General features: G+C 43.4%; 1 protein-coding gene across 6 annotated transcripts in view; it reads left to right on the top strand.

Annotated features, from left to right (window-relative positions):
- BCAR3 (BCAR3 adaptor protein, NSP family member) overlaps positions 1–22,022 on the top strand; it is an 89,145-nt gene that overhangs the window by 45,922 nt on the left and 21,201 nt on the right. For 5 of the 6 annotated variants that reach the window (XM_077332918.1, XM_077332920.1, XM_077332919.1 and 2 more), the window contains 3 exons: positions 12,561–12,689; positions 17,945–18,387; positions 19,883–19,983. In XM_077332918.1, coding sequence (XP_077189033.1) covers positions 12,561–12,689; positions 17,945–18,387; positions 19,883–19,983 — 673 coding nt within the window. Of the gene's footprint in view, positions 1–4,980; positions 5,097–12,560; positions 12,690–17,944; positions 18,388–19,882; positions 19,984–22,022 lie in introns of those variants that run through there. The other variant, XM_077332923.1, reaches the window with a different exon arrangement.

Genomic DNA, 22,022 nt, shown 5'->3' with positions numbered 1-22,022 from the left:
TTTTTGAAATCAACAGACTGTAGCCTTCTACTGAGTTCTGTGGAAAGGAACTAGTAAAGCCTGGTTTAAAATATTTTGCTGTTAAGACTCTGAAGTATCTCATATTCAGTGATGTACACAAATCTGAAGGCTCCCAAGAAAATAAAACTACTGGCAAAATGAGGTGCTGATTCAGTGCAGATATAAGCTTAGCTAGGGAGGTCAGGACCATACCTTTGTCTTATGGTCCGTTGTTCTTCTGTGTGAATTTTTGCCCTGCCTCCTGTTCTTTACTTAAAGCATTCTCTCTCTCATGCTTGCTTCAGTACTGACTACGGCAAATGCTAACCTGATTGCTCAAAGTTTGCATGATCAGCTTCAAACACTGATTTCAAGCAGTTTTTAGAAGGGCTACCTTGGTGAGTGTTAGCCACAGTTATCTCTGGTGCAGATATAGCCCAGTGCCATTGGGGAGAAGGTGGTGAAGGGGGAACTATTGCATGTGCATTGAGCCATGGAAGCTGCAAATGCTGGATGGGCACCTGGCTTGCTGTTGTCGAGGCCAGAACCCTCCTAGCCCTCAGAGCAAGCACCCCAACTTTGTCTTAGCAGGCTTTTATTCAGCAAGAGATCTGGTGCTGCTCTTTATGGAGTGGACAGCAAACCCACAGAGAGTGGTGCATGAATTCACTGAACTGACAAGGGAAAAAATACAAAGAAGGGTGCCTGTATAGAAGCCAATGAACAAAGGAATGTAATTTTGATTTAGATGATAAAAGCTGTTATTTTAATTCAACGGGTTTAAAAGCTTCCATATGAATTTTGAGGCTTAGTGTTCATTATCAAAGCAGAATTAGAGCTATAATTCTTGACTGCATTGTTTATCTTGGCATGAATGGCTAATACCTAAAATCATGCTGCATGTTGTCATGGTAACTTTCCCCTGGTCCAATCCACACGGCCTCTGGAGAAACTGAGGGGAAGCAGGATTTGTTATAGAAGTACAGCTGGCCCTGGTCAGAAATAAGATTCTATTTAAAGAGATTTCCACTATTCAAAATAGGTTTGATATATGCGTTGCAGAACTTTTGAGACCTCCGTTGCTTCATGTTTACTGAAATCCAAGGCATTTCTATTTTAAAAGCATTTAAAAGCCTAGAAAGGGAGAGCCGAAGATGGCCTTTGATGAACATTGGCTGCCCAGAATTTTTGTTATAGGTAGAATGTGTAGCAATCAGCATGGAGTCCTAAGATGCCGCTTGTGTGAGGATTGTTCTCTGAGCCTCAACAGAAATGCACTAAGGCAACTTGTCCAGCGCTATAGACAGATTCCAGCATGTGTACTGAACAGTGGTATGTGAGACCATTCTGTTTGGTACACAGGGCTGGTTCTCTGCTCAGAGGACTGAAGTGAGCCCCTCTGGCACCGTCAGCAATGCTTGAGGCTCAGCTAATTCCCACTGTGTCTGGCTAAGTACAGCCTGAGAGCCAGTGTGATGTAGTGGTTAAGAGTCGTGGTCTCTAATCTGGAGAACTGAATTCAATTCCCCACTCCTCCGCATGCAGTCAGCTGGATGACCTCAGGCTAATCACAGTTCTCTCAGAGCTCTCTCAGCCTTACCTACCTCACAGGGTGTCTGTTGTAGGGAAAGGAAGGGTGGGCCATTGTAAGCCACTTTGTGACTCCTTCAGATAGTAAAGCTTTTTTTGTTTTTTGTTTGTTTTTTACAAAAAACAGCTCTCTTCTTTTCCCTTCTCCATCTTTTTTTTTTTTTTGCTAGCACGTCAGCATTTTCACAGGAAGATGTAGAGCTGGAAGGTACTTGTAGAATCATGAGGTGTTAAAGTGAACAAATCACTTCAGTACCCAGGAGGGAGAAAGTCTTTTATTGCTATTTTATTTATTGCTCCCCCAAACTCTGAGACTACTTTCTGTTCTGCTTTCCTAGTTTTACGGAGTTAAAAACAGAAAACACAGGGGACTAAAATGTGGCACTTTCACCTGCATTCTCAGGTAGTATCATTCATTCTGCCATATTATTCTGCTGCACATGTAGACTAGGATACTCCAGGTTTTTTTTTTTTTAACTTCCAGATAAAAGAAAAATTGGAGGCAAAAATAATAATTGTGTGTCCTCCTGGAATCTGCCATGAGCATTCAGTACTTGGCATGGAAAGCATCCATATGACCTAAATGACCAGGGACAGCCACGTGGTGAGCCCTGGCTGAGTATTACAGCCCTTGCATGTGACCCTGACATGTGGAGATGTTTTTTCTTGCCACCTCTGTCAGAATTACTCCACTGGAGCATTTCAGAGGCACGAGATCTGAATGCTAACATTGCACATTCCATCTTCCACTAGAGGCCGACTCAGTCTGAAAATACAGTTAACTGTAAAGACGTGTTGTTAATTACAGCTTTTCTAAGCAGAAAATAATTAGTTCTGGAGCTTGAGATTCTAATGAGACTGACAAAACATTGGCAGCATATGGCGTATATTTACAACCTTGCCTTGTTTCACAGTAATCAATCATTTGGACTAGGATTCCAAGTGAATATAAATTCCAGTGAGGTGATTGTGTTTAGTCTTTTTCTGCAAAAACACCACAAAGGAGTCTGGTGGCAACAGCTTTGCCCCTAGATGAATAGTCATTTTTTTTTAAAAGTCAGAGTTTGCCTCCTGTAAAATGTTTGGTCTCAACGGAGATTATTGAGGCATGGGAAAATAGTTGAGGAGATTGGAATTGGGAGACTCCCACGGACACTTCTGTGGTAGCAACTGAGTCATTCTAGCCAACTGGATTCCATACTAAGGGCCAGCTCCAGGGATTGATCTTTGTCCAGTCCCCTTGTTGACACTTGGATGGAAAACGTTCCTGGGATGCTCTACAACAGGGGTAGTCAAACTGCGGTCCTCCAGATGTCTATGGACTACGTCCTATGAGCCCCTGCCAGCGAATGCTGGCTCATGGGAATTATAGCCCATTGACATCTGGAGGGCCGCAGTTTGACTACTCCTGCTCTACAAAGTTGGGACTCTCCTTATTATTACTAAGTGGAGATTTTCTAGACTTTGGCCTTTCAGTGTCTTCTATCAAACATAATAGATTTTGAGCACTTTATTAACGTTTTTTGAGTGCCAAAATTTGAACAAGCCAGCAACCAATCAAGAAATCATTTAACCCACCCTCTTCAAAATTAAGGCATATTCTGAAACATACAGAACAGCATTTAGCTGTACCACAGACATATAAAATAACATTCTGACAGATGTTCTGCATTGACACAGCCATTAAAAAGCTATAGTTCAGATCAGTAGTCCCCAACCTTTTTATCACCGTGGACCGGTTAACTCTTGACAGTTTTACGGAGGCCCGGGAGGGGTAGTCTTTGGCCGAGGGATGCCGCCGCCTGAGCCCCTGCTCCACTTGCTTTCCTGGTGGTGCCCCTGACTTCCCGCTTCCCACTGGGGGGCGCTGCCAGCAGCAGCTGTGCAGTGCCAAGCCGAGGGGGAGCCCCAGCCATGGCAGCCGCTGGAGAGCACCAAAGGTGAGCCGGTGGCAGAGTGGCAGGGCAGCCCCCAAGGCAGCAGCCGGGGAGGAGGACGAGGAGGAGCCGCGGACCGGCACCAACTGATCCACAGACCGGGACCGGTCCCCAGACTGGGGGTTGGGGACCACTGGTTTAGACCGTCTAGAACCACTGGGGACGGCCTGACCAATTGAAAAAAAGGTGATTTTTTAAAAGTAGGTATTTTATAACTTGGGTTTTTAATGTAGATGTGAAGAAGAGAAAGTTAACGTGTAGTGGCAAAGGGAATACAGGGAACTGATGAGAATTCTCTCTCTCTCACACACACATGTTTTTGTATGGAAGCCTTTGGCTATAGGAGTGTTTTTATAGTCTAAAGTGCTACCAAATTAATACTCTCTTTCCTCTGATATTGCTTTCTGTTCTGGTCTGTAGAAATTGTGGCAGCTATGGTAAAGACCTATGCCAAGTAGAATCACATCGCTTTATTTATTTATTTATATTTATTTTTGTATTTATATATCACCTTCCCCAGAGGCTCAGGGTGGTTTACATGGAACATAGAACATAATTAATTAATTAATATTTAGTTACAGTCATTTAAACCAGAACAGCCCTTAAAATATCAAGTAGATACAGTAAGCTATTTTAATTGGCAAAATATAAAATGTTCGATAAAAATGTAAAATTCATCATTATAAACTGTAAAGACAATATAGACAAAACCCCCAAAGCGTCAGCACAAAATCTGGCGATACAAAGATTTTTGGCTGTTTTCTTCGTTTAGGTGCTTGTCCATTTCCCCTTGTGAGAGACCTGATTCTCTCTCTAGTAATGGTTGGAATAATTGACCTTGAATGGTGTTCATATCCCTTGATAGGCAAAAAATTGGGGTTCTTCTGCTTAAGCCTGTTTTGCTGCTTCAAACAAGTATCTTGTACATTGAGCCATAATGCTGTTCTTACATACCGCAGGCCCCTTAGCATGAAACATCAGCCCTTCTTACCACAAATGTTTGGCTGTTATTTGTACAAGCCGCTGACAGAAAAAGTGTAGATTGAGCTAGGTGCTTTGACAAATGGCCGAGCAGTGATATCAGGGCTCTCTCAGCCTCACCTACCTCACAGGATGTCTGTTGTGGGGAGAGGAAAGGTAAGGTGACTGTAAGCTGCTTTGAGACTCCTTCGGGGAGAGAAAAGCGGCATCTAAAAACCAACTCTTCTTTGTTCTTCAAATGGCAGATTTTCATATAGACTCAGATAAGTAGTCTGATCTGACTTATTTGCTCATATAAATTTGAAACCTTCCCACTGCAGACTTGTTTGTCATAAGCAAGAAGAATCCCGTGACTGGCGGCTCCTGGGGTGAATTTAAATGTCTTTTGGCAGGGCTCTGTGCACAGCAGCAGGAAACAATTGAAATCCTATCAGGAAGATGGAGAACATCAAGGAGATATACAAGCAGAGATGCTAACAAACTGTGTACTTCAAATCCCATCAGGGTCTCAGATTTCCTGGCATCAGATGGAGCCACCAAAGCCACAATAACATAAAAAAAAATTACCAGAAGACAGATGACAATGAGGTAATGAGGGGAAAATAGGAGACGGTATATACTCATTAAAATCTTGGACCCTTTCTAGAGTATTTGTGGCAGGAGGGGTGGGGAGAGATTATAGCTTTAATCTGACAGAATTAAACCTATTAATGTCAATGGTATAAATATGCTTAATTTTCTGCAGGATCATAGCCCATGCCTGTTCGATTCTATGAAAATTAGATTTTCATTTGGCCTCCAGACATTTCTTTTACTCCTATATTATATTCTGTCTTCAAAAGAAACACATTTGTTTTGTTGGTGTTTCATTAGTGCAGCGTCAAAACTTCCATCAGCAGTTTGCATTACTGAATTTGGAAAACAGAAGGGTCAGGATCTGTAGCCTTCCTGGGAGATACAGCCCCAGAACTTAAAGCCCTTCATACAAGCTCAGAGGCACTAATAAAAGGTGCGGCAAGGCACCAGTTGTCCTGGCTAGAGAGCGGTACAGAAACAAATGGGCAAGGGAGTTGTGTTTCTGAGTGCTAAGCAGGACTTCTCTGTCTCTGCTAACCACTCTTCTACCTAAGCTATAGCCCCAGGTTGGGGCCAAGGCTGAAAAGGCTCTGGCCTTGGTCAAGGCCAGGCAGATATCCCGGGGGCCTGGGACATATGCGTGCACAAGCTTTAAGAACCTGTGACCAAGAGTAGAACAAAAACAATGAGATGTTACTCAGCTAGTGCTGGCCGGTTAACTAGCGTGATGTACCACAGTTTCTCCCCTGTGCAAAAAGCATAGATGGCAGGCTTTCTCAGCCAGGGTTTTGTGAAACCCTAGTGTTCTTGATGGCCCTGGAAGGGTTTCCTGAATGGGTATGAGTTAATTAATCTATCTATTTTATTTATTTTTACTTTATTTATTTTTAAATTTGTACCCTGCCTCTCATTGTTGCCTCAAGGCGGCTTACAGAATAAAACCATAAAAATAGTATATCCCATAAAAACCCATTAAAATCACAATAAAGTTAATCACAACATCCCTCACTTAAGATGGCAATAATGGAATCTCCCAATCTGACTCCGCTGATTCCAACCAACCCCATTGGTTGTTGTTATGTGCGAAGTCGTGTCTGACCCATCGCGACCCCATGGACAATGATCCTCCAGGCCTTCCTGTCCTCTACCATTCCCCGGAGTCCATTTAAGTTTGCACCTACTGCTTCAGTGACTCCATCCAGCCACCTCATTCTCTGTCGTCCCCTTCTTCTTTTGCCCTCGATCGCTCCCAGCATTAGGCTCTTCTCCAGGGAGTCCTTCCTTCTCATGAGGTGGCCAAAATATTTGAGTTTCATCTTCAGGATCTGGCCTTCTAAAGAGCAGTCAGGGCTGATCTCCTCTAGGACTGACTGGTTTGTTCGCCTTGCAGTCCAAGGGACTCGCAAGAGTCTTCTCCAGCACCAGAGTTCAAAAGCCTCAATTCTTTGACGCTCGGCCTTCCTTATGGTCCAACTTTCGCAGCCATACATTGCAACTGGGAAGACCATAGCCTTGACTAAACGCACTTTTGTTGGCAGGGTGATGTCTCTGCTTTTTAGGATGCTGTCTAGATTTGCCATAGCTTTCCTCCCCAGGAGCAAGCGTCTTTTAATTTCTTTGCTGCAGTCCCCATCTGCAGTGATCTTGGAGCCCAGGAAAATAAAATCTGTCACTATCTCCATTTCTTCCCCTTCTATTTGCCAGGAATTGAGAGGGCCGGATGCCATGATCTTTGTTTTCTTGATGTTGAGTTTCAAGCCAACTTTTGCACTCTCCTCCTTCACCCGCATCAACAGGCTCTTTAGTTCCTCTTCACTTTCTGCCATTAGAGTGGTATCATCTGCATATCTGAGGTTGTTGATATTTCTCCCTGCAATCTTGATCCCAATTTGTGACTCCTCTAATCCTGCATTTCTCATGAACCAACCCCATATCTTGATCTAATTCTAACCTTGGGATGCTCAGATAGGGTGGGACCCCCAGGTCAAAACTCCTCTCCTGGCCTCAACCGAACGCCTGGTGGAAGAGCTCCATTTTGCAGGCCCTGCGGAACCTAGTTAGCTCTGTCAGGGCCCTAAGCTCCTCTGGGAGCTCACTCCGCCAGGTTGGGGCCAAGGCCGAAAAGGCCCTGGCCTTGGTCAAGGCCAGGCAGATATCCTGGGGGCCTGGGACAGCCAGCAGATTCATACCCACAGAGCAGGTATATAGAAAATTTGTTAAACATTTATCGAGTGATATGACCATATATGGTCACTTCAACCTGCCCCCTCCCTTCTAAATTGGCCAATGATGGGCCTGGAAGGGGTGGGAATGGGAGGGGCCCCAAGTGGGCATATACACAGCTATGCTTCCCAACCATATTTGCACCACTTCTCAAAGCTCGAAGAATGTTTCAGGGGTTTCTCAAGGGTAAAATAGTTGAAAAAGGCTGTCCTAATGTCACAGAGAGGCAGGGCAGGCAGATATGTCTCCAACCCTTGATCCTGGAAAGGTATAGGTTACGTAGAAGAGATACTGTGAAAGCGTTCTGGAACCTGAGAAGAGAGGAATCTGAGAAGATGACAGTATGGATGTCTCCCATCCCAATCTTATTCATTCTAATGGTCCTTTAGTTTCCAGTATATTCTCAAACAGCAAACCTTCTGGTCTGAAACAAGTGTGCCTTTTGTCACTCGGGGTTTTCAGCTCTGGCCCCAATCCGGTGGAACATGCTGCCAGCTCAAAATCAGGGCCTATGGGATTTATTACAATTCTGCAGGGCTTGTAAAACTGAGGTTTCCACTGGCCTTCAGCTGATGGCAGGCACCTTCCATTGTGGACCACCTCGTCTGCCCCCTTCCTCTCCTCAAGCAATCTATATATAATTAGACTGCAGGGTCTGTCTTCTTAAATTTGATATTTTACTAGTTGTTTAATAATTGTATTAATATTTATTTTTGTTCATTGTTGTTAGCTCCCCTGAGCCCACAGTGGGATGGTCAGTTTATAAATCAAATTAATTAGATAGATAGATGGATGGATGGACGGACGGACGGATAGATTTCAGTCCCAAATATCATAAATCCCAAATTTTCATAAGTGAAAATCTGCTGCTGTTCTGGTTCATTTAATTCACCTCACAAATATATAAACTGTTATCCTCTGGTGATGCTTTGGAAGGCTTGTTTTGCTTTTGTTTTCTTTTAATCCCCTTTAAAAACTGCAAAGTTCAGAAAGGAAGCTAATCTTAGTCTCAATCTGGGCTAACAGCTTGTTTAAAAAGGCCTTGGCTGAAACCAGTCTTTCCCTTTTGTCACTTTCCATTAAAAGTATTCCTTTAATAATATGGAAATAGATTTCGCGGTTAAAGAAGGACGAAGGAGAGCATGAGGAGTGTGTAGCATATGCCACGTTTTTGGATGGAGTGCTAAAGGAATTGGCTTGTAAGGAAAACCGGCCTGAGACCAGAGCGTTTGTGGGGGAAGGGGGGGGCAGAATCTAGACTGGAGGATGAAAACTACCCTCAGCTATTTGCAAGTGCTTTCACATCCCCAGAGGCCTGGGAGTTCATCCAAGAACTAGCACAGCCATGGGAAAAATGTTTCTGTGGTTATAGTTGCATAGTAACCCATAGCTTACAATAACGGAGTCTCCAAATTTGTGTCACTTTATTTTTGCCTCTTCCTAGCAAAGGTCTATTTAGTAACTGGCAAGCGGCCACGCATATTTAGCATCTATTTATTTTGTGCTGGCTTTTAAAAATAACTTTTCATCAGGAATTGTGGGAATATTTTTGTGATGTCCTTTGCTTGAGATGTTAGAATGTCCTGATCAGTCACGATGCTGATTATGAAGCGGACCCCAGATCTCAGTTGCCCCAGATCTCAGTGTTCACTGCTGCTGCTGTGTGCAACTTCAGTGCAGGAATTCTCTCCCTCTTACTCAGAGCCCCACTTTCCCCCTTATACTGTTCTGAAGGTCCAATGATCCTCATAAACAGAATTTCAGGAGACCTTGCAAGCTGAAACAGGAGGGGGAAGTAGGAAAGTCCCACTCCGTTAGTGGATGGCTAGAACACATTCCCAAGACATCAAGATGCTCTTCAGCTTCTTGTTGCTGGCTGTTGATTGCCTTTCATGCCTTTCATGGGTAGATGAGTAATGTATGTGCACTACTGGGCAAATTAGAACAGTATGAGCACCTCAACCCGCGAAAGATCAGAAAGGGGATCAGTCAGTTTCTCCTGGATCTAGCCCAATCCAGAGCACAACAGCAGGAAGACAATCAGGAAATGGAAAGGGTTAACTTTTCAGGAGGTGAGCTGAAAAGACACAGGGGGTAGCAGCTTGTGGCCTGGTTGCAAGCAATGGATGCTAAGAGCACATTTAGAAGATAATAGAGAAACAAAAGTTTGGTGTACCTGTTTCAGTTTACAGATGTAGAAAATAAAATTTTGATCCAAACATTGTTTGTGGAAATGGCCCTAGGGACATACATTACTTCTACTCGAAGAGTTTCGTTGTGCCCACTGATTTTCTGTGCTGTAGAATGGTAGATGTTTGTCATATGAAATACTGCTTTTTTAAAAAACATTGGCCATTGATTTGGAAGTGTTATATTTCCTCCATTTCTGGTTTTGTTGTGGAAGGGGTGGGAATGGGAGGGGCCCCAGTTGGGCATATACACAGCTATGCTTCCCAACCATATTCTGCATGTTTGCACCACTTCTCAAAGCCCAGATACTAAAGAAAACCAATATGCTTGGGTAGGAGCACAAGCCTGTAGCTGATATCTGATTTTTGAAGTGAAGTCTGTATCTGTAATATCAGCAGCGGAACCAGCTGCACTTCATTAACATGCCATTTCAAATCCTGCGAACTCTGCGTTTGAACGAAGGGAATAGAAGGGGAGGGAGCCAATATGGGGGATTATTTCAGCTCCCTGTGATTTTAATTTAGCCCCCAACTCCTAATTCATTGATCAGGAGCTACAAAGCAGCTGGTCCTTAATCAAAACTCTTAAGATCAAGGTCCCTTTTCTAACAGGGTGCTGATTTTGTGGCAAATAGTACTGTGGGAAGAGCCCAGCTAGATGTGAATGCAGAAATAACATCATAGTAGCATTAAAGCTGCCTTGTCTGAATGGTCAGTTCTGTGTTGTGATCACGCCTCTTTCTTTACCAAAAATGCAAGTCAAATTAGATGCACCTAAATGACATTTTCACCCCACCAGGTTATTAATTTGAACAGTCCATGTGGCTTTCCTTAACATTATTTTGAGGCACTTCAGAGGATCCTGTGGTCCTCCTGTAGTGGCGGAGAGAAATTTCCCTATAGATCCCTTCCTGATTCAAGAACAAAGGACTGTTGGAGACCCAAATTACATTCATATTTGGCTGCTGCCCTCTACCTGTCTACCCCTACCTCCTACTTGAAGTGCTTTACAGCCGTTTTGCAATGTGATACCTTAAGTCAGGGGTAGTCAAACTGCGGCCCTCCAGATGTCCATGGACTACAATTCCCAGAAGCCCTTGCCAGCATTCGCTGGCGGGGGCTTCTGGGAATTGTGGTCCATGGACATCTGGAGGGCCGCAGTTTGACTACCCCTGCCTTAAGGCTTTGGATTCCTTCATCCCTGCTCCATATCTTTGGCTGTTGCTTTGAGATGAGGAAGCACCAGATACAATGACATCCCTTAACATGGCAGTTCTAAGGCAGTGTTTACTTCAGAAGTAGGGAGGAGATGTATATCAATGACAGCTGTGCATTTAAAGTAATGTGTAGTTTCATCCTGTGTCTTTTGATAGGGAAGGGCCCAGAGGCTGCAAGGGGAGTTACCTGGGTGCCAGCAGAACCAAGGTCCTGCTTAAGATAAATTATTTCCCTCTAACAGAAACAAACCTTGTGGTCACAGGGATGACTTACATATAGGTTGTTTTCCCTGCCTGGGATGTTTTGGGAAATGTCTCCCCCCCAAACACACATACACACCCCTCAGCAGCATGGTATTTCTTTCCTAATTTTTTCCCTTTCATTCTTGCAATCTTTCCCAAATTTACTTTGCTGTGCTGTTTTGGGTAATATGGGTATGATGGGAAAGAGCTTCCCAGTTCAACTTACCTTAGTGTCATTTCCCCCATGCCAGTTCCTGCAGTGAGTGACCAGTTCCCAGCCTGCAACTGGAAAACTTTATTTCCCTTCAAAACAAATTTGCAATTAACATGTCAATATAACATTATAACAGTCTGTATATCAGATTCCCAGCTTTCATTTAAAAAGTAAATTGTCTTTCATTGTAGACACACCTTTCCTCTTCTATCTTCACAATGAAATATGCTAGAGACTCTTAAAAATGAAAGCTGGGAATTCTGAGAACCCAGTAGAGAGTTATATTGCTATAATAGGTTGCCAATTAAACAATAACCACAAACGCTGCCATGAGGGTATGAGAAAATGGCATGTCCACTGCGTGGGACTAGGACAGGAAAAATGCAATAAAACCTGCCATGCAGAAACCTCATTGCCACTGCACTGCATTTGGAGTTGCAACAGCAGCAGAGAAACCACACAAGCCCATTTCTTTGTGGAAAACCCAAGCAAGGAAGGCAATGCTCTGACATTTTTCCTAATTGTTTCAATCACTTGGGGAGTACGGGTTCTAATGATAATAAATGCAGATCCAGGGTGCAATACTTATTCCATATTCACTAATCCAGAATATAAGAAATCATACTGTAAATGAGAAATGTGCTTTGGATTAAAACGTCTGTGCATGAAGCATATCTAAAGTAGACAAATTGTGTCTGTTTTCACTGGCTTCTTTCTGATCTGTATCCATGACTGTACCATTGTTGATTTTATTCCTTTTCTGATAGCAGGGACAGAAATGAGAAAGTTCAGCCTCCGACTAGTGCAGTCAACTAAATGACTTTTAAAATAAAGGTTGATGTTTCCAACTACGCAGCAACATGTTCTCCCGTTGTATATCCCGGGAGCGGGGAGAGGGGGTGATATTGCTGATACAGAGACAATTGCAGGAAGATTTCACAAAAGACACGTGTGATGGAGGTGCTCTTTGCAGACCCCCATGACTAAGCCTATAGGGTGTGGTTTGGCAGCAATGGTCAGGCACAATACCTGGCCGGGAGTAACAGCCTCTGCCGTTTGCAACTGAGGTTCTTGCTCTTTCCTTCTGTGTAATGATGCATTCCTCCTGTGAAGGTTCAGAAATGACTCAGCAGGCACCCTGCTTATTATCTCAAGCATCCAGGTGGGACATTTACAATACACCTTGCACCATGTAATCATTACCTAGCTTCTCACCTGGCGGTAGTTTTCACAAGTGCTGCTTACGGATCAAAGGCTTGTAAAATGTGGTGTGTGAGTGCCATTGGCTATCAAAGACCTCATGACCTATGGGGGAAAATGAAAGTTTAGAGCAACGGTACGGTTGTTTCTTGTCAGACCGGGCACGATCAAGCCTCTTGCTCTCTTGCAGTTTTCCAAGGAGAGACAGATTATGGACAGTACCCCGGAAAAGCTGAAGAAAGAGTTGGAAGAGGAGCTGCAGCTGAGCGGTGAAGACTTGCGCAGCCACGCCTGGTACCATGGACGGATTCCACGGCAGGTGTGTCTCGTCTTGGTTTCCCTTTCAGGCACGGTTCTGAAGACAGGCATATCCTACCAGGGGCAGTGTTCTTCCTTGTGTCAGTTGCTGGGGTGCATGGGTGGGAGGATGCTGCTGCTGTCATCTTGTTCCTAGAGGCAGCTGGCCAGCCCTGCGTGAATGGAATGCTAGACCTGATGGGCCTTTGAACCAGACCAGCATGACTTTTCTTCTTATGTTCTTAAGACAGTTACTGTGGAAGGACTGTGTGGCTTGTCTTTCTTTCTTCCTTTCTTTCTTCCTCCTCTCCCTTCCCTTCCCTTCCCTTCCCTTCCCTTCCCTTCCCTTCCCTTCCCTTCCCTTCCCTTCCCTTCCCTTCCCTTCCCTTCCCTTCCCTTCCCTTCCCTTCCCTTCCCTTCCCTTCCCTTCCCTTCCCTTCCCTTCCCTTCCGACAATTCACAGTTCCATCTCCAGGTTGCCTGTTTCTTAGTAAATAGGAGCAAATCTATCAGGAATACGTTATTGTGCTCACTGTACAATTATTGAAGGAAATTTTAAAAAACCACAACGCACGGAGAGCAATCCCAAGCCTGAATCCTACCCTTACACTTCTACCCAAGTCTGTTTAACAGGGCGTATTCCTAAAAAAGAGGTTTTCTGCACTGTTTGTATGTCAGTCTCTGAGGGGGAAGTGGTTATATATACAGAATACATAAAGAGAGCTATAGAGAGACAAGACAATTGGCATGTAAGTGCCAATCTGGATTCAGACCAGGCCCAGCTATTCCCCATTTAATAGTCATGAATGGTACAGAGGAAGTGCACGAGATGCCTGTATCCCATTCCCTTTCATTATTCTCCTAGACTGTTGATAAAACCGGGAAGAGAGAATCTAATTTTGAAAAGTGTGCCAGAACCCTTGGACAGGAGCCTGCCTGCTCTAACCCATTTTAGCCTTCCATACATTGCGGAGTTCTTTCCCGAACCTAGTTAATAGTGCTGGCAATGAAGAGTGCTAAAATAACCCTTCCTGTACCATGCTTTAAATATAGGTCTCTGGGTATACGTTACAGAATGTGTGATCAGAGTATTAGTGGGTTTGCTACGTTAGTTCAAAACATTCTGCCTGGCAGAGAATTTGGTATTCTATTCTGAGGAACACCACTTTCTATTTAAAAACTAGCATCTTTTAGCTTGTCACAGCCTGACCATTTAGCCTTTCCCACTGTTGTTTTCTGTCACTCTTCCTTTAAAATAAATTTCTAAATTATTTGGAAGCCTGAAGCATGAATGCAGAATAATGAATATCTATATCTAGATATAGATATAGATATATATAATAAACCAAATCTATTTAATGTGTATAATTCAGTCTGACTGTTGGATTCAGTAGCAGGTTGTTTAGTTCAATGACATATATGGCTATGGAAGTGGATTAATTAGCATTTTAAAAGATCGTATTCAACCCTTCTGAAGTGAGCGGATCTGGAGCAGAGAGGAACATGAGCTAGTCTGGAATTTGGAGACTTGTGGCATCCTAAACAGATTTGCACCTTTCTAAATCCAGTCTAGATTTTTACACTGGAGTAACTCTGCTGGCACTTGGAAGTTTTTAGCAATAAGTTTTATCTTGGTTTTTGCAACAAATATTTGCGCCTGCTCTCAATAGTTGTCAGAAAGTTGCCATAATTATTTTACTATAAAGCACCGAAGCAGCATGAGCTAGTAATCAAAATGCAGATCTTCTGACTTAACAAGGATCCCTGTGGATGACAGTCCTGGAAACAGTTCAGAAAAAGCAGAACCCAGAAGCGATGTGATTTACATATCTATTATTGCTGAAAAAAGAAAAAAAATAATTGAATACAGTATTTAAAGATTTTGAAAAATTGTACTGGAGAAATGCAATGAAAACAATATGCCTGAAACTATTTATTTATTTACCTATTTAAAGCATTTATATATTCCTCCCCTGAACCGAAAAGCAGGTTTCTAGGGCAGCTAGTGTCATATCAAAACAGTTTTACTTTATAGCAATGAAATCTTAATCAGAATTTTAAAAATCAGAAGAAAATAAAACCTCAAAATTTTCATACAAAGAAAACATTAAAACCTGCTGTTTAAGCAGCATAAAATCAAAACAAGCAGAGTTAAAACAAGCAGAGTATGAAAGACGGCAGATCTGGCATGAGGCATTCGTCCAAGGGGAGGCCATTCCAGAGCTGAAGGCGTCACAAATGAAGAGGGCCTGGTCTTGTGTGCTGCCCGTCTTACTTCTGAGAAAGGAAAGTGGCCCAGCAGGCCCTCCAATGATGATCTCAAAGGATGAGGCAAGGACATATAGAACCAAAGTGTACTTGAGATCCCCTGGTCACAAGCCATTTAGGTTTCAAAGGTACTGATTAGTAGCTCGAATTGGGCCGAGAAGCCAATGAAACTGTTCTAATAGAGACTGCAGACTCATTGAGGTATGGTTCTGCTTCAGTTAAAGCTTCTGGACCATCTTCAAAGGCAGTCCCATACAAAGGACGTTGCAGCAGTCCAACCTTGATTTGATTCGGACCCAGATAATGTCAGCCAACTTACACCTCTCCAAGAAGGTTTGAGGTGGGCAAACAAGCTGAAAGGAATCAAACGCTGTGTTGACCACAGAGGAGATCGGTATCTCCACCTGAACACTTGGAGATATGAGCATGCCCAAATAAGGTTGCCAACTCGTCAGGGAAAAAAATATCCCATCTCTTTAACAGAGGTTTAATGAATGAAAATAGGCAGTAAGAGATTTTCATGGCAGAAAGTAAAGTAACTTTGCCTGATAATTTGCTTGCAGATCAGACTGAAACTAAAGGGACAGCTGGAAGTTGGAATCTCAGTCCCCAGGCTATGAGCTTGTTTCTTCAGAGGACGTGTAGCCTCATCCAGAACAGGCTGACACCTCCCCTTGAGTTTCCGCCATTGAACAACAACACAGCTGTCTTGTGTGGCTTCAGTTTCAGCTGATAAGCCTTCATTCAACCCATTCTCTCTTCCAGGCATTGGTCCAGAATGTTCACCAGCTCACCTCATAAAGATGAAAAGGAAAAATGGCTGGATATCTTCAGCATATTTAGGGAGTTTCCTGTTTGACCACTTTGAAAAAGTGGATTCTCCCATATGCATCACACCATTGCTTTCTTTAAAAAAACAACAACCCTGATTTATAGCTTGGTGGGAAGTCTTGCTTCCCACAAAATATTGCTGGAATCTGCTTAAGGATGTGCTATATAGCTCTGCATCTTAATTTGCATAGAGATACTAATTAATTTGCTTTACTTGTACCCAAAAGTAAATACCAAAAAGAAGATCTGTGTTAATTTTATAGCAGCAAAACAAGAAAGTTTGCTGCATGGAGCCTACGAGATTAACTGATTTACCATGAAAAGTTCTTACAGGCTACATAGTTGTATTAGAGGGATTTGTGTGTGACCTGAAAGCAAAGTCTACCACTGGAATAGTAAGACTAGCATGTTCTTTGCTTACTGAAGCACTGCACGGTTCAGTGCAGGACATACTCAAATGGCAATTAACTTTTTGTAGTGAGAGCCACACAATCCTTAGGCAGGCCTTCTGAAAGGAAAGAACAGTTGTGTCTTCCACCTAACCCAGAGTCCTATGTGCCCCTTAATGCGTTGTACTGTCCCCTGAATAGAACTGGATGGGAAATCTTTTGCTGATGCATATGTATGGATAAAGGTCAGCCAGGTGCTCATCAAAACTCTTTCTTTCCTGCTGGAACTGCTGGATTTAAGACAAATGATCTCTTTCCTTATTTTGGTTAGTATCTTTTGGATTCTGCCTCTATTCCTAATCCACTCAGAGCTTGTGCAGACTGGGTAATGTTGATAGTTCTTACAAGGTGCAAATATAACACAGAATATGTTTTTGAGAAACTTATTGTTAGCAGCTCAAATTTCAGTGTTCCAGAAAGACAAACTAAATGTAGTCCCGGGGAACATTTATTTAAGTTCTGATTTTGTATTTGTGCCTTCTGTGCAGCCTACATGGGACTGCGCATACACAGGCCTGCCATGAAAAAGACAAGATTCTAGAGAGGACTTACACGACGCCTGTTGTCCAGGGACTACAAATTACCATGAGCCCACTCAGGCTAATTGTAGTCCATGGATGTTTGGAGAGCCACAGTTTGCCCACCCGTTCTAGAGCCTTGAAGTCTAAGACATCACTCTGCCCCTCCCATCTGGAGCCCCGGTTTCCCCCCTCAGTGCATGTGACTGAAAGAGGGAAGCAGTCTTCCCTGCCATGTGGAGAGGATTGTCTAGAGCTGTCACCTTGTGAATTTCTTTCTCTGCCATTTTTGGTGGTCCTTCTTTTATGCTATGAGATGAGAATGGCTCTATTAAAAACATGTGCATACTGTGGCACTAAAATGGCTCAGCTCAGTGAGCGCTGTTGGTGCGTACTCTGGGGGAAGCGCCTAATAACATGGTTTACGCTGAAGCCATGAAAGGGCCTCCCAATTGGAAGAAGCACTTTGGGAGAAGGCCCCAGCAGCCCAGCCCTCAACACATCAGACTCCCCCAGAAAAGTTAGCCTGAATGCCTTCTCTGGCATCGGCACCCTCCTCCGCTGTCTTGGATCTGACAGCCAGGAAGGTTCCGGAAAGGTCATTGATACCAAGGGAACCTCCAGCTAAGAAGAAAACGAAAGTTTGCCTCAAATAAATCAACAAACAGAAAACAATGAACTATGATTCAATTCCAGTATATTACTGAAACAAACACTGAGATGAACTTAGGGAGAAGGATCTACAGCCCAGTCCTGTCCAGGCATCACAGCCAGCATCGTGTAGTGGTTGGTGTCAAACTAGGATCTGGGAAACCTCGGTTTGAATCCTCACTGAGCCATGGAAGACTGCTGGGTGACCACATACTCTCAGCCTTACTTCACAGGGTTGTGGCGAAGGTAAAATGGAGAAGGGAATAATGTGAGCTGCTTTGGGTTCCCATTGTGGAGGAAGATGGGGTATAAATAAAGTAAATAAATCAAGCTCCTTCCAAGAAAGTGTGCATAGAATTGCAGCCTTAACCAGTTTTGTTGCAAATTGGTCCACATATTCCAGATAATATCTTTAATCTTCTTTTGTATGATCTTTTTTGATAGATGTGCATTTTTAATAAAAAAAGAAGCTTTCAGTAGATTAAAGATGAAATAGCATGAAAGTCCAGTGTGGACTAATGTTCTTTTGATTCAAAGTGCTTTTGGTTCTGTCTTTATAGCTGGCTGAAAGCCTCATTCAGAGAGATGGAGATTTCTTAATTCGGGACTCTCTCTCCAGCCCTGGAAACTTTGTCCTTACCTGCCAGTGGAAGAATATCTCCCAGCATTTCAAGATCAATAAAACCATCCTGAAGCTCAATGAAGCCTATTGCCGCATTCAGTACCAGTTTGAAGATGAAAGTTTTGACAGCATCCCTGGCCTGGTTCGTTGTTATGTGGGAAACCGCCGGCCAATATCAAAGCAGAGTGGAGCAATTATATTTCAGCCCATCAACAGGACTGTTCCACTCAGGTGTCTGGAGGAAAAATATGGTGTCTCCCCAGTGCGGCAAAGAGAGAACAGCACCCCTGAAGGAAAAGTGGAACCTCCCAAGAGACTCAGCCTTGATATGTGCAACCGGCAAGCTCAGGAGCAGAATTCAGTCCGAGGAAACCTTTTAAGGTATTGCCAGCACTTCCCATGAAAGGCCAGATTAAGCCTTGTCTATGGTTGATTTCCATGAGGTATTTTAAGGCACCATTTTAAGTAGAATTGTAAGGTTGAACAGGTAGATCAACTAACTAAAGCTTTAATTGGCTCACTCATTAATCTATATGAAGGCAGCATGGTATAGCCTGCTCTCATGAGATTCTGGAAGTTAAGGAGGCTCAGAGGAAGACACTGAAGAGAGGGAAATGGCAAACCATCTCTGCTTCTCACTTGCCTTGAAAACCCCACGGTTGGGTTGGCATAAGCTGGCTACTGCTTGATGGCATGAAGGCATGTGTGAATGTTCTGTGAGTGAAGGGCACTTAAGTATGTTATGCTGGTGAGGAATAGAAAATATAATAAGATGGCAGTTGTCTTTTCACATGAGCGACCTTATTGATGACCCGGCCCTTGCTCCAACACCTCAATACTGGCTACTCTGACTATCTAGAATCTCAGGTAGAGCAAGGTCTTTCCTGACACATCCAACCTGAGGCCCTTTAACTTTACATGTCAAGAAGTGAACTTGGGATCTTCTGCATGCAAGGCATATGTCCTCCCCTCTGAAACAGCAACACTAGTTATAAATCAGTGTTTACCGAATTGCAATAATAGAGACCAAGCTCTTCATGAAAATAGAGACACTATTTACTCCTAGGTGTAAGAATGAGCTGTCCTGAGAAGTGCCCTTCTCTCTCTGTTTGTGGAGGAGTCTCTAACTCCGGCATTCCTCTGAAGGTAACAATTCTGCATTATCTCTGCACTGGGAATGATTTATCCATTCATACCCAATGCTAATTATTTTCCCTCAGCAGAGATAAAGGGGGAAGTCTGTTTTGCATTGGTGCCTTAGGACCACAGACACCTGTAATTCCATCCCCCAATACATAGTTTGGGAATTCCTGGCATAAATCCTGGTGATTTTGTGTGTGCTGAAAACTGATTTATTTATATTACCATTTTTAGGCCTCTCCTCTCTGTTAGCACCAGTAAGCCTTCAGAGCCAATGACACACATCCCTTCACATGTTCCTGAGGGAAGTAGAGATATTAGGGTTGATGGTCTGCAGAGAAATCAGCTGTCAAATGGGACCAGCATTCTGAGAGGGGATCAGACTGTGCTGAGCAAAGCATTGCTCAAATTGAAGAGCCAGGCCACATGGTCCCTTGTGTCCCCTGCTCTGCTGGTGGTGGCAACTCTGCCCTTGGCCACCTGTCAAGGAGAGAAGATGTTGGGAGCTTCTTCTCCTGACAAACTAATACTGTTGGCATGTGAACAAATGATGTTCTACTGGTCATGTGTTATAGCTATGATGTTCTACTGGTCATGTGTTATAGCTGAGATTGGTGGTGATGTACAAAAGTTCCTTTTCTCCCTAATGTTTAGAAGGAAACATAGATGCTAGAGGAGACAGGGTGGTGTCTAATTTCCAACATGAATTTCATTCTACCCCCCCTTTCCTTTTCAGAAACAAGGAAAAGAGTGGTAGCCATCCAGCATGCTTGGACCATGTGCAAGACAAAAGATTCCCTCTAAAGGCCCACCAGTCAGAAAGCTACCTGCCAATAGGTATGTCTGACCAATGCCCTGGGATTTGGAGGGAAGTTTGTATTAAGTTTAAAGATTTCCTTAGTGTACATTTCTAGCTTGTTATAATGGAAAATGGACTCAGCAGTGCTTCTTTAGTTTTGAGAGAAGGCTTTTCCTTCATATTGCCACCCACGACCTACAAATGTCATCTTAAGCATTCCTCTAATCTCGTTGACATCAGTGTATTTAGAGTGGACCTACTCTGCTTAGAATGGCACTGCTAGTTGTTTGTGCCACTAGAATGAACTGATGCAGCCTTAGTAGCATCAGTGGCTAAAAGTGTTAGCTATGAACCACAAAGTCTCAGGTTCTAATTTCACTTCAGCCAGGAACTCACTGACAAGCATACCTTCAAGGACTGTTGTAAGAGTGCATGTGAAGTATACCAGGACCTGGGAGGCCCAGGCTCATATCCCCTCTTCAAAACAGAAACTCACAGGGTAGTGGGTAGTCACAAACTACAAGTTCAAGGTGCTGGCACTAACCTCTAAGGCGTTATGCCAGAGATTTGCAAGAGCTCCCCAGGAGTCATGGCAGCCTTTCCCAGAAGTGCAGATGGCCACTACCATCACTAGATGTTACTGGAGCCCACTTTGCCTGATGATCTACAGGCTCAGTCTCTTTCTCCACAGTGGAAGCAGTAAATGATTGATTGGCTGACTGCAGCATGTTATTTCCATGCCCACTTTTATGAAGGGGGATGCCACTACTCCCAGGGTTCCTCAGAGTCTGGAAAATATTTCAGGGGTTCCTCTATTTTCAGCAGTTTGAAAAAGGCTGGCTCTCCTAGTATATCCTCCAAAGAGCTCTGCGCTCAGCAAATACCAGTTTGCTAGTGATCCCTGGCCCCAGAGAAATTTGAATGGCCTCCGCCAATGGCTCTGACTCCCATCTGGTGAAATGGGTTGCCAGTAGACAACCGGGTCCTGATGGAACTAACAAACTTCTGTAGGGCCTGTAAAACAGCACTGTTCCTCCAGGCCTATGGTTGAGGTCAGGACAATGGAAGAACAACTAGGGGCCTCTCTCCACCTCCCTGTCTCTGGTCCTTTCCTGCTTCAGATTCCCCACTGCATTTGGAGATCATCTTGCTGTGGTACTAAGATGGAATGGAATTGGCAAAATCAGAATTTTTGAAATTTTCATAATGTTTTAATGTGATTTTATTATATCCATACATTGTACGTGTTGTAAGAAAAATAGGGTATAAACAAATAGATCAGCTGTTCTCAACTTTTTTGGGGCCACAGCCCTTTTAGAAGCTCTTTTTAGGCTACAGGGCCCCCTGCAGTAGGCTGGCTACATGCACAATGGGCTAGGCTAAAAAAGGCCTAAGCTAAGTTAGTGAACTAACTATACTCAACATTCCTTGTCTTATAAATACGTGAGACAGATTTCTAGAACATTTGACTAAGAGAAGCGTGTGCATTCACTTTTTTCTTGAATGCACACAAAAAGGAACAGATTACATGATTGCTTTTTCTTTCCCTTGATGTAGGTTGAACTTTCTAGCAATTAATGACATCATACATGAAAAAAATTATTTCATTGGTTCAGTTACCAGCCCCCCCCCCCCAATGTGCCAGGGTCCCCCAGGGAGCCATATGACCCTATTGAGAATAGCTGAAATACTAAGCCACTGCTATATGTCCTTTGTCCTAACTACTACTGTCATTCTGGGAGCCAAAGGACCATTTGTGAAAAACACAGATCTGAATGGAGGCAGGACAGGCAGCAGTGCTGACGTGCTTCTGACTGTGCGGGTTTGGATATATGCTGAGATGGGGGGAGCACGGGAAAAGCACAAAAGGCAAATAACATGGTTATTATAGACACAGAACTGAGTTTCCTGAGACTCATTTCATTTATTAAAAAACAAGCTGCTAGATCTCTGAAGTATGCTGGAAAATGTATCGGCAGAAGCCTCGGAAGCCAGAGTGGTGATGTAATCCTAAACAGTTTTGTCTTTCTAAGTCCATTGATTCTGCTAAGGGTTGCACTGTAAGGCAGCTTTAGTA

Source organism: Paroedura picta, chromosome 4 (assembly GCF_049243985.1).
Source record: "Paroedura picta isolate Pp20150507F chromosome 4, Ppicta_v3.0, whole genome shotgun sequence".
In the NCBI taxonomy this organism is placed as follows: Eukaryota; Metazoa; Chordata; class Lepidosauria; order Squamata; family Gekkonidae; genus Paroedura; species Paroedura picta.
Note: the sequence above shows the minus strand (reverse complement) of the source record. Positions and strands in the feature narration are given on the sequence as shown.